The sequence below is a fragment of the Babylonia areolata genome, chromosome 21, assembly GCF_041734735.1.
Source record: "Babylonia areolata isolate BAREFJ2019XMU chromosome 21, ASM4173473v1, whole genome shotgun sequence".
Taxonomy (NCBI): Eukaryota; Metazoa; Mollusca; class Gastropoda; order Neogastropoda; family Buccinidae; genus Babylonia; species Babylonia areolata.
Window position 1 is genome coordinate 16,499,020 of NC_134896.1, and position 19,222 is coordinate 16,518,241.

A 19,222-nucleotide genomic window follows, 5' to 3' on the forward strand; every position below is an offset into this window, starting at 1 on the left:
ATTGTTGTCAATTATGATCCCCAGAACCTTATGATCACAGACCTGTTCAATAGGTTCACCTTTAATTTGGATGGAAGGAAAATTATATATATTATTTTGCCTCTTTTGTCTGGTTGTGATTAACATGCATTTTGTTTTAAGTTGTGGGTGAAGAGACATGTGGTTTAGTTCGGTCCATCTAACTGAACGAGTTCATCAGTACTTTCTTTTAAGTCTTTTGCAAGAGCGTCCATGTCAGAGAGAGAGAGAGAGAGAGAGAGAGAGAGAGAGTTCTTTATTTCCGGTAACTGAACATTTCAACACTGGTGCGCTTTTTTCTTCTTTTTTTATCTATTTATTTTTTTATCCAGTCCACGCCCTGTCTACGGTATACATTGCACAATACTGAGTAAAAACGGTATAAGCATTATGGGGGTTATATTCTGAGGGAACATACACACTGATCAAAATATGACGGTGCACAACAGAGACTCGAGATGCACAAATGGCGAACATTAGTGAAAAACAAACCGGAAGAGAGAGAGAGAGAACGAACGAACGAATCTTTTTGATGAGGGAAGTAGAATAAGCATGTATATGCTTTTTTACATCCAGCCCTCAGGGAAAGAGAAATGAAATCAAAATGTTCACAAGATAACAAAAGGTTATAGAAAAACATACACGACATTCAAGTACACTCAATTGCACACTATGCATTTACAAGTACATAATCATGATACCTGCATTCATGACAAAAATGTATATGAATATAGTAATGAGAGAGAGAGTGAGTGAGAGAGAGAGAGAGAGAGAGAGAGAGAGAGAGAGAGAGAGAGAGAGCGAATGAAGGAAGGAAGGAAAAAATGAATAAATGAATGAATGAATGAATGGATTTTATTTCCGATAGCAGTAGAGTAAGCAAACAATTGCTTTCTCCACTGGTAGCCCTCGACGGAAAGGGAAAAATGTCTAAAGAAAAGGTATGAAGAAGACCCCGGCCAAGAAATGAGTAAATGTTAACAAATTCATAGAAAAACAACTAGAGAAAAGAAAAAACATGATAATAAGCATCATATTTATAAGAAACAACCCGTATTTTATAAAAATGCGGAGAGACTGGACTGAGAGAGAGAGAGAGAGAGAGAGAGAGAGAGAGAGAGAGAGACTGAGGGGGCGGGGTGGGGAGTGGGGACAAAACCTGGGGGGAAAAATGAAATGATTGAAAAATTTTGTCATGTGGATGAGCGGGAGTGGGGGGCACACATTGCACACTGAGGCTGAGAGAGAGAGAGAGAGAGAGAGAGAGAGAGAGAGAGAGAGAGAGAGAGCCTGAGCCATCGCCGGTTGTCAAAACATGCAGATTTGATCAATAAAAAAGAAAAGAAAAAACACAGCTAAAGCTAGTGCCTAATGATACATGCTATTCATTTCACACGTGTAAAACAAACAGAGCAAAACATTGCAGGTTCTTAATCGACAGACCAAATTCTTTGAACGAAGGGGTTTTTCAGTAGCTTTTGGTATATTTAGGTAACAAGACACACATGCAAAACCCCCTTCCCCCACCCCCACTTTTTTTTTTTTTTTAATGATGGATCAACGCCTAAAGCAAATTTTGTGATTAATATACAAATGCCCTCAAAATGTTTTAATCGCGACCCATTCTATTTCAAATCATATTAATCTTATTTATGTGTTTTTAAGTTCGTTTTAGCCGAGATTACATGACAGCCATTTTGTTTTCTGGAAGAATCGTCGGCTTGCCGGAGCATGTGACATTGGTGCGGTTGAGAAAGTAAATCCGTCATCATCGAGGAATCTAGTCTGTGGTGAAAAGTTTTATTTGTACTGGTAACAGCAGGAAGGTTCAAGATGTCAGCCGCATCAGGTCGTAAATCCGGTGGCAAGAGTAAATCGGAATATCAAGACAAAGACAAGCCGACCCAGATACGCTTCAGCAACATTACTGCTGCAAAAGGTAACGGGCAATCAGAAATGAAATGATATTCTAACACACTTCAGAATACAGTTTCATTGTAATAGTTGAACTAAAATGGCTCAAGTATGTGTTTGTTCGCCTTTTATTGGACTTAAGTTTGTGTTTCATGCTTCGCATTTCTTTCAAACTCCATATCGTTTCTATGGTAAACAAGTCTAACTGCAAGTCAATGTTGCTACAGTAAAAACATGAACAAGCCAAGACAGGCATAAACCCGAACACATCGATTAGTTAAGAATATACCTGGTCCCTGTCCTAGGTAGATGATCAGAATAACATATCAATGACCTATTCTGTTGGTACTCCAGTGTTTTGGTGATCCTCTGAAAAAAAATCTAAAGGAAATAAAATTTGAATGATACGACATTACGAGTAACACGAAAGAGCATAGCGGTGATAGTCGCATACTGACTCATACTGTACTGTACAGCTTTCTGTCATGATTGTTCATCTTGCCCCTGTGCACTGTTTTGATATATTTCACACTGTGGACATCCCTTTAATAGGGCACTGTGGTCATCACAAGAAGTGTGATTATGCAAGGGATTATGACAGTAAATTTACTCATGCATCACAGATTCACACACACACTACACACACACACGCACTCACAGAGCTTACAAGCACAGCAGTGGTCAATGTATATTGGAGGAAAAAAATGTCAGCCAGCCACACCCTAAGCAGATATTATTTATTAATTCATCACGTTCAGACATTCTCAGTGTCTACTTTCAGTTCAGAATGTAATTTTGTAAACAATGCACATTTTTATGATTGCAGCTGTTTCTGATGCCATTAGGACATCTCTTGGACCAAGAGGCATGGACAAAATGGTGATTTATTTTTGTTTGTTTGTGTTCCAATGTTTCTGGCATGAAAGTGCTCATAAAATAGAAGTAACAGTCATGCTCATAGTGAACCCAGGTTATCACTTTGATACAATTTCTTACAAATGTAGAACAGTGTACTGTATACAGCAAATACATGAGCGACATAATGAAAAAAAATTGATGGTTGTGAGTTAGATGTGATTTGAGGCATCTAACTTTGAAGTTAATTTTTTCTTTTTAATGAGTCGAAGTATTAATTCAAAGGAAACATTTTAACATGTAGAATAAATAACAGATTTGTTTAATCAGTTCATGCTGTTGGGAGTTTCATAAATATCATCAGACATACACCACCCTCATCCAAGTTGTTCATTCTTTGCAGAGTGTTTAATGTAAATTTTGATTTGATAAAAAGTTTTTTGAAATTAAGACCTCACCGATGAAATGAATATCCATATCTCATCCCAGTAGCCACCTGCTTCTATAGTTTGATTCTCATTGTATCCATTTTCAAATGTAGATCAGGTATTTTATAATTAATGTAATTATGTTTTTATTACACAAGTGAAATTTATGTGCAGATCCAGGCTGCCAATGGAGATGTGACTATCACCAATGATGGGGCAACCATTCTCAAGCAAATGCAGGTCTTGCATCCTGCTGCCAAAATGGTATGATCTTTCTTGCTCCCCCTGTCTGTCTTCTCCTGTTTGTCTCTCTCTTACTTCACCCCATCTCTCTCCGTCACTCTTCCCTACTGTCCACCAGTATTTACCATAATTTTCAGCCTATAACTAAGGCGCTGCTGTTTTTACTCAAATCTGACCCCCTGCATTTTGTGGGATGTATGCGCCCTATCTGTGTCTTAAAACTAAATTCTGTCCTCTACTAAGACAGTGAACTTGGTGCCTCCTGTTACAACATAGATACTCGGTATATGTCAGCATCATAGATGGCAATAAATGCTCTCAATCATGCTGAACAACAACAATTCAGTCTTATCTGTGTTTCATTGTTTGATTCAACATGATTTGTGTCCTTCCTTGTACCAAATTGAAGAAAGTAGCAATCACAACAAATTTCATTTGATTGTAATGGTAGTTTTTTAGGCCATGAAAAAAGAGCTGTATGCGAGTTGGGGATAAACTTGTGGGGCAAAAATAGAGAAATCCTAAGTGAACTGATTATAATTCGAAACAGATCACAAAGCAAAATAATGGGATGGGACTGAAAGCACAGGCAGCAGACTGGATTCTAATTGAAAAAGCTTTTCAGCAGTGTACATTCAACTGGAGGTTGTAAAATTGTTGTTGAAAGAAAAGTGTTGGAAAAAGCAGCAGGCAACTCAGCAGACAAATGGCAAGCAGATGATGACAAGTCGGATTCAGATCCAGGTTTCTGAAGATGATGTCACTATTCAGAAAACAACATCTGCTGTCAGCAGAGCCATAATGAAAGACTTTCAGTTAAGGCAAATGTGGATTATCGGATGTGTGCGCCTTATACGTGTTCCGGATCTGCTTGAGGAAAGTTGATGCGACTAGTTACCTCCCCCCACCCCCTGTATTTACCTCCCCTGGGCATGCCTGTAGAGCACCCTCTTCTTCCAGCAGCAATCTTCGATAGGTATTTGTAAATCACAGTTGAAAAAATATAACTTGAGTAAAGTACAACTGATAGAAGTCCAAAAACTACTGAAAATTGGCATTTGTGGGATTATAGATTACTGAAGAAGGGCATTTTAGGGGTAAAGCAGGATTGGTGTTTAAAAAAAAACAAACAAAAAAAACAACAAACAAACATCAAGTTCAGGGGGTGTGCCATGCGCTGCAGTGCCTTTGTTGTTAGCTGAAAATTACGGTACTTCCATTTTTGTTTGCTGCACGCTCATTACATGTTTAAAATATGTCAATATAGACTTATATCAAGATTTTATACCAACAAGGTACTGTATTTACAAAACAGAAGCAAATAAAAGAAGAAAAAAGACATTTCTGGAAATGGGTGTACAGATTTGATGTTTTTTCATGTTTGAAGAATGTTCCACACCACTGTCCAAAGGAAAATAAGAAATGAAAAAGAAGGAAATCCATTGTGATAAGGTGACTTGCTTTAAAAACAAATTTATCCTCATTGCATGCAGGATGGGGAAAGTTCTGATCTCTGGTTCTTGGATATTTTTGTTCAGTTACACATGCTTTATCGTGAACTTCTGGTGCAGACTCTTGCAGAGGTCTGGATTCCTGTCCTGTTAGACTACTAGTACTAGTCAGCTATGTGGAGAAATCAAAAGTAGCTAATCACTTCCCTTAACAGAAATGGTATCCTCTTTTCTGGCAGCCATTTTGGTTTTTCTGACCTGTCCTACATGTCCAGCTCAGGTGTTTTTTTTCAATTATTTTTCCTGTGTGCAGAGAAATTCTGTGTCACTCTGCATATCTATAGTGTTCAGTGGTTGTTGTTGGGTAGCTTGTGGAGCTGTCCAAAGCCCAGGACATCGAGGCTGGAGACGGAACAACATCTGTGGTGGTGTTAGCAGGGAGTCTTTTAGATGCCAGCGCCAAGCTGCTGTCTAAAGGTTAGTACCTGTGTTTGTTCTGTTTCTTTGTTCTTTAGTGTAACTTCCTTTTGGATGCATGAGACAGATGCTTGTCTGGTCTCTGTGTGTGTTCATCTTATGCAAAGGTGGGCTGCAGCCCCAAGTTCATGTTTGTCATCTGGAAGGGCATTTATTTTTGATTGATTTTTTTACCCTGCCATGTAGGCAGCCAATCTTTGGGAGTGTGCATACTGGTTTTGTTTTTGTTTGCTTGTTTACATCACCCGTGCTTGTTTACATCACCCATCATCCCCTAACATAGATTACAGGATCTTGAACATCATATCTGGTCTTTTGTATGTATTCAGACACAAATATGAAATTGAATTCAGGCACTAGTTGGTTTGTACATCTTTTGACCAGGTAGATTGAAAAAATCTGAGCTACCCTTAACTAACCCAGCAGATGCTGAAACATTGATTCAAACACAGGACCCTCAGATTGAAAATCCAATATTTAACCAGTCATATGTTAGAAAGGGGGTTGCAGGAATGATCAAACTTCACGATAATACAGTGTTCTTTGGTTTGATTTTGATACCAGGAAATGGTGTAAATTAGGGAAATTTTATCATCTTGAAGGCCAGGGTGAAGACAGAAAATGAGTCAGAAGGGGTTCAGGCATATGTTGCTGTTCCAGAACAATCTCTGTAATTAAGTGAATTTTTGGTGTCTTTTTGTCACGTGTGTGAGAGACCACGAGCATGGTTGTGACCCAGAATGTGATGGTAGTGTTTTGTCCACAGGCATCCACCCCACCATTATCTCGGAGGCATTCCAGAAAGCTGCGACCAAGTGTGTTGAGTTGCTGGACACCATGGTGAAGCCCCTGGACCTCTCAGACCGAGACTCCCTACTTAGCAGTGCGTCCACCTCCCTCAACTCTAAGGTAAGCAGCAGTGTAGCTTAAATTTTTGGGTTTTTTTGGTTTCGCTTGTTTTGGTGGTTTTTTGTTTCTTTTTTTCTGTTTGCTCATTTTGTATTCAGTTATTGTATTGTGTTTTTTTTAGATTGAATAACAACTTAAAAACTGGTATTATTGCAAATAATTCGAGGTTCTTGATACTCTGTATGTTGGTCCAAATTCTACATTTTATTTTGGAGTACTGGACAGTTCAGTTTCAAGGTGTACATCACATCAGCTTTACAGCTTCATAAAAAAATAATTTAAAAAATGAAAAGCTATGTATAGACCCGGTGCACTGTTGAGACAGTGGACTGTGCACCTCGTGAATTTTATATTACAAACATTTCTTTTTTTTTTTTTTTTTTTACATATCTTGATAAAATTAGAAATAAATCTGAAATGTATAGTCCCAGTAGATCTTTCTTGTGATTGAAAAAAAAAGAAGATAGAGTGTGGCAGCAGAACCATGGAACTGCACAAAGTAAATTGAACAGAGATTGAACACTTGTCACACACACCATCATTCTCACTGATATGTACCCAGACTCTTTCTTTCTCTCTGCATACACACTTATGTGCTTGCAAACACACACACACACACACAGGTGTTCTCAGCATAGTGTGGTTTCTGTGCCAGGTGGTGTCTCAGTATTCCAGTCTGCTTGCTCCCATTGCTGTGGATGCTGTTCTCAAAGTGATCGATCCTGCCACAGCCACTAATGTGGACCTGAAGGACATAAAGATTGTCAAGAAGCTGGGGTAAGATTATGTCAGAACTATTGGTGAATTTATTTTGCATGGCAGTTTGCGATATATCTTGATAAAAGCGATCCTTCATTGAAAAGGAATCGGCAGGACTGACTACTAGAACCTTTTGAGAACTCTTTAAGTGAGCCATGTGGACTTCCTCTCAATTTCACTTCCAGGTATGCTTGTAGGCTGATTCATGTATGCTACATCACATCTGCTTTAAAAAAAATTAAAAAAAAAAGAAAAAGAAAAGGGGTGGTAGATGCCTGACCCACTTATAGACTCCCATTGTAAACCAATGTAAGAAACGCTCCACACTCCCCCACCCAACCACCCACCGCAATCCTTCCTCCCCCACTTCATGCCCCTCCCCAAAAAGCCATTTTCTATAGTTACTTTGCTCATGTAAAAAAAAAAAAAAAAAAAAAAAAAGATTTGGAACTAAAGGTGAGGTGGCAAAGTTAAAGACGGTAGTGAAGTATTTTGCTGCATTTACCCATTGCTGCCTAATGTATGATTATACCATAGTCCATAGACTTGTACTGATAATTGTTTGAGAAAATCAATCTGATGAAGGCACTGTCTTACCCACAGATTATATTGATAATGATTAAAAGGACAATTCCATGATTTTAAGCAAATGCTGTGGTTACCCCACACCTCCCTCCAAATAAAAACCAAACTTCCCATCTGCTGATATTGTGATAAATCATCTGTAAGCTCCTTGCATTTATTGAAGAACTGATTATTAAATCAGCATGAATGTTGTGTATTGAAATTATTTGCGTAGTTAGCATGGTTTTATAACTTCAGCATTGTTGATGATGATTGTGGTTTTTTTGTTGTTGTTGTTTAGTCAAAGGTTGAAAATAAGACCAAACATTGAAAAATGATACAAGTGTGTGCTTGGGGACTTGAAAGATTTTTTTCATTTTGATATATAGTTTGCAGCATTTTCTGTCCGTCATCTTGATGGCTTTTGAGATGCCACATTTTCCTAGCTATCGTCATGCTTACTTGAAAAAGATGCAGTTAATGATTTAAGATCTTCACCTTGTTATTTGGGAAATGATAGTTTCTTATGGTAAGGTTGGTTGGTTGTTGTTTTTTTAATGCACTGCTTATTTGATATGATAATTTAGCAATAGTATATTGCTGGATTTTTTATTTCTGCCTCTGTATGATGATATCACAGACCTGTACTGATAATCATTTGAAGAATCAAATTTGTTCTGACCGAGGCACTCTTAACCATGGAAAATTATAACATTATTCTAAGCTAACATTGTAACAAGGCGCACTTTTCACAAATCTTTTAATCCAAATCTAACCCTTTTGCTAATCGCTTTCACGCTCCAACCCAGTGTCTGAAAAACTCATTTGCATGAATTTATGGGTTTTGAGAAAAGGCTCTTCTTTTTTTCCTTAAATAAAAACAGTATCCAATAAACTTTAAAATGAATGTAGCTTTTCTTCTTTTGATGATGTAACGAAAATAGCCATAATACAGCTCACAGCATTTTATGTTCAATTTTGGTGGTGAAAATGTCATATTCTGTGTTTGTGTTATTTTATTGGGGTATAAAAGATGAACTTTGAGTCATTGAAGATGCCTTGTCATTGTGGGAAAAGGTGTTAATACTTAACTTGTGTAGTTGGTTGTTTTTTTGTTGTTTTTTTTCTTTTGCCTCTGTATGATGATATCACAGACCTGTACTGACAATTGTGTGAGAGAAGCAAACTTATTCTGATAGAGGCACTCTTGCTATTACACCAGAAAATAACAACAGTGATAATAAGAATAATTACAGTATGCATTTGAGTTTGTCAGGTATACAACTTTTTCCACAGATTTCTGATCCTTGCTGCTGTGTCCAAATTCCTAGTTTAATGGACGTAAAGGTATGACTCTTTTGTTAAATGGCATGTGAGACAAGCTTGCTAGTTTTCTTCCTAAATAGAAACAGTATCTGGTAAGTAGTACGTTTAAAATTTAATTTTATGTTTTGTTTAATTGTGAAATGAAAATTATCCTTTGGGCTTGGGGGAGATAAAGGATCAATATCATACAATAATACAGCTCACAGCATTTTGTGGCTGTTTAATTTTGGTGCTGAAAATGTCTTATTCCGTAGTTTGCGTTATTTTATTGGGGTATAAAGGTAAACTTTGAGTCATTGAAGATGCTATGTCATTGTTCGGAAAAGTGTTGTAAATACTAATTTTACGTTTTGTTGTAGTTTTTCACTGTGTTGATAAATGAACATTAGTATTTTGCTGTGTTAATCGTTGCTGCCTCTGTATGATGATATCACAGACCTGTACTGATAATTGTTTGAGAGAATCAAACTTATTCTGATGGAGGCATTCTTACAGTTAATAACCACAATGATAATAAAAATAATTATAATATGCATTTGAACTTATAAGGTGTGCACCTTTTTCACCCATTTCTCTGCGGCTATGTGCAAAATCGTAGTTTGATGGACATAAAGGTATGACTTGTGTTAAATAAGTGACAGATGAGACAAGCTTGTTCTTTAGTTGTTGTTTTTTAGTACATAGTTGAAGATGACTTTCTCATGAAGAATGAAGATAATGAAAGAGTTCATTGATAACCAGAATCACCTTCAGTGGGTTTTTTTTTGTGTGTGTGTGTGTTTTGTTTTGAAAATGGTGTTTTTAATATTTAATGCGGGTGTATTTGAGGTGTCCAGTTTCGGTATTAATTCATCTATTATACTTTGGAGTATAAAAGAGCCATTTTTCTTATCAGTCTTGCGATGTGTGGTCATTGAGGTGGGTCTTCAGCACACACACACACACACACACACACACACACACGCAACACGCACGCACCCTTCCTCCCTATCCCCCAAACAAAATAACAGTATTGATAGTTCAACTCGCGATTATTGACGAAATGTGTTTTGCTGCAATTCATTGGTTGTAAAAATTTAATATTGACCTGCCTCTGTATGATGATCCCACAGACCTGTTCTGATATTTGTTTGAAAGAAAAACATTTTCTGATGGAGGTAAATCGTTTATGATTATATTTTGATGGAGTATAAAAGAGGCTTTTTTTTATTTTTTTATGTCTTTTAGGATGCCATCATATGAAGTCATTGAGGTGGGTCTTTCACACACATGCACATACATTTCCTTCCCCCTAGCCCCCCAACAAAATAGCAGTATTGATAGTTCAACTCGAGACTATTGACGAAATGTGTATTGCTACAATTTATTGGGTGTAAACTTTTAATATTAACCTGCCTCTGTGTGATGATCCCACAGACCTGTTCTGATATTTTTTTGAAAGAAAATCAAACATTTTCTGATGGAGGCACTCGTTACAGAAAATAGTGACAATAAGGATTTTATAGTAATTCCCACAGTTCAGAGTTAATGAGTGCACCTTCCTTTTCTTCTTTCCTAACCAAAATTTGACCTGCTGCAATCTATAAGCTCTTCATTCATGTCTAACAATTTTGATCGCCACTTCCATTCTGACTCGGGTTTAGTCTTATCAGGGTTAAGTATTACCAGTTTGAAAAATTTTTAGACACATTCATTTTCATATCAGCCATTAGTAATATTGGTTTTATGGTAGAACTCTTTTTTTAATGTTATTTTTTAGATTATGATATTTATCTGTTGAGTACGGATATTTACATGCCTCTGTGTGATGATAATTTTCACAGACCTGTACTGATAATCATCTGAAAGAAAAACTCATTCTGATGGAGGCATTCTTTAAACCATGCTATGATAATTGATTTCTTCTTCTGCGTTCATGGGCTGCAACTTCACGTTCACTTGTATATATACATGAGTGGGTTTTAACATTTAGACTGTTTTTACCCCGCAATGTAGGCAGCCATACTCAGCTTTCGGGGGTGTGCATGCTGGGTATGTACTTGTTTACATAACCCACCAAACGCTGACATGGATTACAGGATCTTTAACCTGCGTATTTGATCCTTTGCTTGTGTATACACACCAAAGGGGTTTAGGCACTAGCAGGTCTGCACATGTGTTGACCTGGTAGATCGGAAAAATCTCCACCCTTTACCCACCAGGCGCCATCACCGAGATTCAAACTCAGATTGAAAGCCCAACGCTTCAACCATTCGGCTATTGCGCCCATCTGATAATTGATATAAAATGAGGAGTATGATTTATATTGTTGATTACTGAAATTTTAAGTCTTTTAGAAGTGCACCTGTTCTTTCTTACCGAGACCCAGTGTAATGATGCACATGGCTTTTATGAATTGAAGCATTATATTGTGGGAGAAAAAGTTGAGAATGGAATAACTTTTTTTCTTCTTCAATTTTTGAAAGAATTATTTTGATATTATACTTTTATCATTTTGTGTTGGCTGATACCCCTGAGTCATGGTCAAGTTGTTAGGGCTTGGGTAAAAGTTGCATTGTTTGTGGGGATGAGTCCTGGGTATCTCAGTGTCTGGATGGGGTGTCCGTCTGGCATTTGGCATTCCAAGGGGGAGCCCTGACTATTGTGTTTATGAAATTTATATTTTTATAAAAACTATTTTGTGGAATGTGAATATTGACCTGCCTCTGAGTGATGAAACAAGTCACAGACCTGTACTGATGACTGTCTGAAAGAAAACAGGCTAATTCTGATAGAGGCTCCGATTTTAACCACATAATACACTAATAATGAAGATAATATTACTGATTATTATGATTTTAGATGTACATTTTTACACCCATTTCTTCTTGTGGTTTTGAGACTAGGTTTTCTTGTTTCAAAGCAATGATTGCAACTTTTTAATTATTCTTCACATGTTCATGTGGGAACATGTGTGTTCATGATATTTCCAAATTAATTGTAAATGTTCAGTTTGTCTGATGAAACAAGTGGCTAGCTTATGTAGCATCAAGGTGTTGCTTATTAATTTCAGTGGCACCATCGACGATACAGAGCTGATCGATGGCCTGGTGTTCAGCAGTCGTGCGGCAGGTGCCAGCGGACCCAGCAAGGTGGAGAAGGCCAAGATTGGCTTCATCCAGTTCTGCATCTCCCCACCCAAAACAGATGTAAGTTTGAGTGGATGTCTTTCGAACGATGAGGTGGTTCTCAGACTTAATCCATTTTCTGTGATTGGTATCACTTGTATCACCAAGTGTGGCAAGTTGGCTTGACAGCTTTTCAAGACCATGCCTCAACTGAAATGAAGTCTTTAACATTGGAGAGCAAAGCAGTACTTAGTAATTCCAAGTGATTTTCAGCTTCTCATATTCCCAGAGTTCTCCCACGTATGTGTGTATAAAGGAGGTGGTCAGCACCGAAGAAGATGGTGTTTTGCTTTGGAGGTTATTTTGTATTGGGTGTGGATTTTTGTGCAGATGGAGAACCAGGTCATTGTGTCTGACTATACTCAGATGGACCGTGTGTTGCGAGAAGAACGTAATTACATCCTAGAAATTGTGAAGAAAATCAAGAAGGCAGGCTGCAATGTTCTTCTTATTCAGAAGTCCATTCTCAGGTCAGTCTCTCTGTGTCTGTCTGTCTGTCTGTCTCTCTCATTTTGAACTGATAAAGGACCCCCGAAAACGGGAGTATGGCTGCCTACATGGCAGGGTAAAAACGGTCATACATATAAAAGCCCACTCATGAACATGAGTGAACGTGGGAGTTGCAGCCCACGAACAAAGAAGAAGAAGAACTACTGATAAAGAGATGACGAAATATTGTATTTTCCTGCCCTTGTTAAGGTTTAATGTGTTTATTATGATTTCAAAGGGTCACAGGCCTATATGCTGATAAACTATTTTTTTCTTGTTCTTGTTCTTCCTCTCTCTCTCTCTCTCTCTCTCTCCCTCTCTCTCGTTTCATTTTCCAGATATGCTCTCTCCTCTGGTAATGTCTGTTCAGAAATATTCTCTCTGTCCTGCTATGGTTGATAGCTGGATTATGACATTTTACATTTTTCAGTTGAATGCAGATATTGACATGCCTCTGTGTGATGATAATTTTCACAGACCTGTACTGACACCTGTCTGAAAGAAAAACAGACTTATTCTGATGGAGGCACCTTTTCATCTCATGATAAAATGATGATGACATTTATGATTATAATAATTTTTTAAGCCTGTAGAAGTGCGCCTTTCTTGTCCAGACCTATTGTGGTGATGTGCATGGCTTCGTGGTGTGCATATGATGTGTCTGCTAAGAGATTTCTAATATTGTCTTGTATCATCTTGAAGATTTCTCAGGTTGTTAACTGATTTATTCCAGGGATGCTGTGTCTGATCTGGCGCTGCATTTTCTGGCCAAGATGAAGATCATGGTCATCAAAGACATTGAACGTGAAGATGTGGAGTTTGTTTGCAAGGTGGGTTCTTTGAATATTGATCTTCCTTGATTGGTATGTTGTATGTAAACATGGTCCCATCTCTGATCGTAAGGAATCTTACTTCTCCATGAATGGCAGCTTTGTTAATTAAACATTAGTAAAGAATTAAGTTTGACCAGATCTGGTCAAAGGAATGAAAGCAATTGCTCAGGAACAGCATTGTGATACAGATTCTTGTTTACGGATGCAAATTTTGGATATTTGCAGAAGTCAGAATTCCAGAATCATAACACAATTATGTAATGTCCATTCATCTATATCTTTTCTTGCCCTGAAAGTATTTCACGTGTAGAATTGTTTTCTCTCTCTGTCCCATTGCAGCTTGGTGAATTTGAAGTAAACTTGTTGAACATGAGTTCAGTCAATAAAGTAAAGCCAATGTTGTCTTTATTCCGTCCCCCGCCCCCACCCCCACCCCCACCCCCTGAAAATTGGTGCTGTTTCCATACAAATGATGGACAATACTCTTTCCACTGATTTATCCAGTATGCCTTTTGCAGTCACTTGGCACTTGATGATTGTGCTGATTTACAACTAATGCTAAAGGGAAACTTAAATTTTATGGTGATTACAGGTTTAATAAATAAAATATAATAAATTCATAGGTCAAAGTGTGCAGTGTATTATTCTCACGTTTTTTCTGCTTTTCAGACGCTAGGCTGCAGACCAGTTGCCAGTCTGGATCACTTTTTGCCTGAAAACATGGGATCAGCTGATCTGGTTGAAGAGGTCCAAACAGGTTCCAGCAAAATTGTCAAGGTAACGAAATATTTTTTGTGATGTAAAGGTCATTTTGTCTGTTTGCCATGTATACTTGTAGTCTACTTTCCTTTGTGAAAAAAAAAAGAAAAGAAAACCTTGTTGGTTAGAACTTCGACACTGAGCAGTGCTTGTGTGTGCATTCGAAATGACAAGAGAGGCAAAACTTTGTGTTTTCAAATAGTTGGAAAAAACAGAATATTTTAAACATTGCATGTCCGTTAATGATAGGGTGGAAGTATGAGATCTAAATGAAGACTTGTTGTGTCCCCCATGGGGATGCCAGCAGGGCTGCCTACCGTCCCGGGGTACGGGTATTTGTCCCGGAAAACAATGAAAACGGACAGTCCGTCCCGGGAATCCACTTTTCGGTTTCGTGTCCCGGGAAAAAGTCTTTTGGCGAATACGCATCGACTGACTATGGCCACACCGCCAAAAGTGTGACCAGCGCGCATGCGTATAGGCCGATGTGGAACTTTCGAGAGAGATTGAAATAATGGCGTCGAAGCGAAGCAGCAAGGAGTGCGAATCTACATCGAAGAAGATAGCAAAACGGCATCAAACTTTCATTGCGAAGTACACCGAGACATGGCCATTTATTAAGCGCGGCAAGACAGACACTTACGCTTGTTGTGAAATTTGTGCCTGCGAGTTTTCCATCGGTTCAGGAGGACGGGACGAAATCACTCGCCATGTGTCGACCGAGAAGCATAAAAAAAACACACCAAAATTCGCGATTTTTTTTTCATTTCATTTTCTTTGAGGTGGTAAAATCTGACGTCATAAGAGGTGTCCCTGGAAATCAGGCTTTGTCCCTGGTTTTTAAGATGTGTGTCCCTGGAACTTGAAAAGGGGGGTAGGCAGCACTGTGCCAGTAGCTCTTTCAGTAATGATAGTGTCCCCACTTTTTGTGCTAGAAATTTTTTACCACTTTGTTTCTGGTCTTTTTTTTATGTCCACCTTTGTTATTTTTTTTAATCAGATTTTGTGTATCATTTATAATTGTCTTTGAGTCCAGGTTACATCCTCAGTTTTTAATCCTTGTTACAAATTGACAGAACTGTAAACATCAGAGGCATGTCTTAGGTTTATGTGAATCATTACTTGCCTAATTTTCTTTTCCATTTTTTGTTCTTCTTCAAGTTTCCAAGGGATCGATAATGATCAGTGTTTTCAGCCCTAATACATCTCTGTGTATGTGGTGAGCTGGTCAATAATTGAATGAATGAAATTGTGAATAGGGTTGTGTGTGTGTGTTCTTTCTTTTGTTTAACTTCTTTCCACAGTATTGATTTAACAGGAAAATGCACCCCTTCCCCCTCCTCACCCTTGTCGTCTTTAGTCAAATAAAAAATAAACAAGCTAAGAAATCAGCAGATAAAATTTCAACAGAGAGCCAATGTGGTTTTGAATTAAACTGAACTATTTCGAACATAAGTTGATTGTCGTGTAAACAGATGGGACTGGCAGAATTTGTAAATGAATGAGGTAGAAAAATGTTTTCAACTTATTCATAGAGATATGAAATTTGCCATGGAAAACAGATCGACCTGGAGAATAAGGTTAAAAATGTTCCTCAGCTTTTCACATTGATAGATGTGTGTGTGGTTTTGCTCCAGGTGACTGGCATTGCCAACCCTGGCCAGACAGTGACAGTGCTGATCCGTGGCTCCAATAAGCTGGTACTGGAGGAAGCTGACCGCTCTCTCCATGACGCTCTCTGTGTCATCAGATGTCTGGTCAAGAGAAAGTGAGCAAACTGCCTGCCTGTTTCTATTTCTTCTGCAGTTTATATTATTACTGCCGTGGTGATTTGTGTACAAGATTTTTACCTACCCACCCCTCGCCCTCTCCCTGGCTTTCTGATGAACTAATAGAATAAAGGAAAGGAAAGGGCGTTGTGTGGGTGCACAGAAGGGCAGGTAATATAGTGAGGGAGAGAGTGTTACTTCACAACACACAGTTTTTTGTTGTTGGTGGTTGTTTTTTTTATTAGAGACTTTCTCCATTTGCCAGTTTTATTAAGTCAGAAGTTATCTTTTGTATTATCACTGCTTTTTAAAGTGGTTGTTGATTTTGGTTGTCCCATCAAAACACCCACTCATCAGCCATCCCTTTTTTTCTTTTTCTTTTTTTAACTATTTTTTTTTAATAGTGCGATTGAAAACCTTCCATGTGCGTGTCCTAGTGGTGAAGTGTTGACTGCAGGGCCCTGATCGCTGGAGGGGGCGCCCCGGAGACGGAGTTGGCCATGCGTCTGGCTGCCTACGCCAACACCCTGTCCGGCATGGAGCAGTACTGCTTCCGCGCCTTTGCTGAGGCCCTGGAGGTCATCCCCTTCACCCTGGCGGAGAACGCTGGCCTCAACCCCATCTCCACCGTCACAGACCTCCGCACCAGGCATGCCCAGGGGGAGCACACGGCCGGCATCAACATCAGAAAGGTGAGGAGTCTTCAGTCAATCTGTTGGCGTTCAGTTTCAGGGGTTGGGAGTGGTGGGGGGTTGGGGGGGGGGTATTTCTGTATTGTACAGATTTCGGCATTGTTGCATTTTGTTGTGGTGGGATGGTGTTGTTGTTTTTTTTTGTTGTTGTTTTTAGTGTGGTGGGGATTGGTTTTGTCTGTGTGCGTGTTTTAAAGTTCTGGGTTTTTTTGTTTGTTTGTTTCTTTTCATTATTTTATTTTGTTTCAGTGTTCAGACACACATTTCAGTTTTAAGTGTCCCCAGACCTCAGCCACAAAAAAAAAAAAAAAAAAAATTGTGATTCACGCCCATGCCAATTCTTTACTGTCTACAATCGGGCCTGCAACAGTTCCCCAGTTTTCAAATCGAATTGTTCTTTTGTTTCATTTTTAGCAGGATATTATGTCAGACACTACTCAGTTTTAGTTGTTCCACTTAATTTTTAAAATTAAATGTTTTTGTCTCTTCTTGTATACTGGACAAGTCTGCAAGTGAAGGGTTGCAAGTATAGTCTGGATACTCCCATAATTGCCGGGCATAGGTTATGTGGACTACTGCCATAGCATCAGTCTTTTCCCCGGTGTGTTTCAGGGTGCCATCACCAACATCCTGGAGGAGAATGTGCTGCAGCCTCTGCTGGTGTCTACCAGCGCCATCACCCTGGCCTCAGAGACAGTCCGCTCCATACTGAAGATCGATGATATTGTGAGTGGCCTGTACATATGGTAGCCTCCCTCACTGGTGTTTTTTGTTTGTTCTGTTGTTGTTTTGCAGTTTTGTGGGCTGCAACTCCCCTCCACATTCACTTGTATGAGTGGGCATTTTCATGCATGACTGCTTTAACCCTCACCATATGGGCAGCAAGTTTTCAGTCACTGGTCACTGATTACAGGATCTTAAATGTGCAAATTTGATCTTCTGCATGCATAATTATATACATACATATATACACACACTCACACGCATGCATGCACAACACCTCCAGCTTTTTAAGAGTTTGGGGAGGGGGGTTAGGATCTGGAGCCTGTGATCTTGCCCCAACAGAAATTGGCAGTATTTTCATGGGGACCAGTAAGCCAATAAGGAATGATGTTTAATTACACATACTTAACCGTGACCCAACTAGTGCAGACTCCGGCAGGGGTCTGACATTCCACGTTTTAGCATATAGTCTCATGTGGCATTTCCATGTGTGTGCAGGTGAACTGTGTGAGGAGCTGATCAGTGTCCAGGCCTACATCCCCAGCTCACTCAAAGCCTCCCCCACCCACCCACCCCCTCTTTCACTGTGCATTGAACCCGTATCAGATCTGCTGAAGTGAAGACTCCCTTCATTTCTTCAATCACAGAACAAAGTTGAAATAATTGTATTTTGACCGTCAGTGATTATCATGATGCATTTACTCATCCTCATTTACTGGGTAAAGCACCACCCAAGATGTGGAGTGGTATTTTCACACATGGGCAGACTGTGAGGGATGTGATTTTTTGGTATTATGTATTGGAGAGTGAAATGGATGGATGTGATGTGCTGCTACTGCTAGATTTGACACATCCATTGAGAGAGAGCAGCAGATCAATGGTTGACTGTATGTGCTTTTGAGGGTAATGTTCTCACGGACACCATCACACACATATATAATCACCATGAAATTGTTCATTGAGGTTTTGTTGTGGATTCAGTGATTTAATCAGTTCAGAACTAAGGAAACATCTGTGAGAAAGATGGATGAAAAGTGCTGTTGTATGCTTTAATTTAAGTAGATATACAAAAAAAAAGTGTGTTTTGTTTGCCATTTCATTACTGTTCATCTTTCTTTGCATGACAAAGTGTGATTCTTGCTGGAAAATATCAATCTTTTTTAAGAACAAATGTTTTGTGGAGTTCATGTGTAAGTGGGAATGAACCTGTTTGTATTTCACTTTATCACAACAGATTTCTCTGTGTGAAATTCGGGCTGCTCTCCCCAGGGAGAGCGCGTCGCTACACTACAGCGCCACCCTTTTTTTTTTTTTTTTTTTTGTATTTTTTCCTACGTGCAGTTTTATTTGTATTTCCTATCGAAGTGGATTTTTCTACAGAATTTTGCCAGGAACAACCATTTTGTTGCCGTGGGTTCTTCTACGTGCGCTAAGTGCATGGTGCACACGGGACTTCGGTTTATCGTCTCATCCGAATGACTAGCGTCCAGACCACTACTCATGGTCTATTGGAGGTGGACAAAATATCGGCGGCTGAACCGTAATTTGAACCAGCTTGCTCGGATTCTCCCACTCCCCCCCCCCCCACCCCGCCCATCCCTTTCACCTGTCTCCTACTTGCTGTCCATCTCCGATTATATTTATAGCTCTGCCCAGCCAACCACATAGTTCATATATGAGCTGAAAACAAAACATCATTGAACAGCTTACTCAGTCTGTTCTGAACTTAAACATTGTCGATGAGTTAAAAACAAGCTGGCTGAACTTGTGAGAATAAGAGTTAACATTGATGAGGCCACTCCATAAACCCAACCCTATTGAAAGAAAAAAAAATTAGCTGTCAGAA

At 39.0% G+C, this 19,222-nt stretch overlaps 1 protein-coding gene across 1 annotated transcript; it reads left to right on the forward strand.

Moving 5' to 3' along the window:
- The first annotated feature begins 1,708 nt into the window (after positions 1-1,708).
- LOC143295894 (T-complex protein 1 subunit delta-like) lies at positions 1,709-18,547 on the forward strand. Its single transcript, XM_076607567.1, has 14 exons — positions 1,709-1,957; positions 2,759-2,811; positions 3,390-3,479; positions 5,278-5,386; positions 6,153-6,295; positions 6,951-7,072; positions 11,997-12,132; positions 12,442-12,581; positions 13,334-13,430; positions 14,103-14,210; positions 15,830-15,960; positions 16,419-16,653; positions 17,266-17,379; positions 17,875-18,547. Exons 1-14 carry the CDS (start codon positions 1,852-1,854, stop codon positions 17,893-17,895), a joined length of 1,605 nt encoding a protein of 534 aa, XP_076463682.1. The 5' UTR covers positions 1,709-1,851; the 3' UTR covers positions 17,896-18,547.
- Positions 18,548-19,222: the final 675 nt, after the last annotated feature.

Excerpts from the sequence above, each read along its gene's own strand:
- LOC143295894 (XM_076607567.1), top strand. The coding sequence starts at position 1,852 with ATGTCAGCCGCATCAGGTCGTAAATCCGGTGGCAAGAGTAAATCGGAA. Across the intron at positions 5,387-6,152 it reads CGCCAAGCTGCTGTCTAAAG|GCATCCACCCCACCATTATC; the intron begins GTTAGTACCTGT and ends TTTTGTCCACAG. Across the intron at positions 15,961-16,418 it reads AGATGTCTGGTCAAGAGAAA|GGCCCTGATCGCTGGAGGGG; the intron begins GTGAGCAAACTG and ends TGTTGACTGCAG.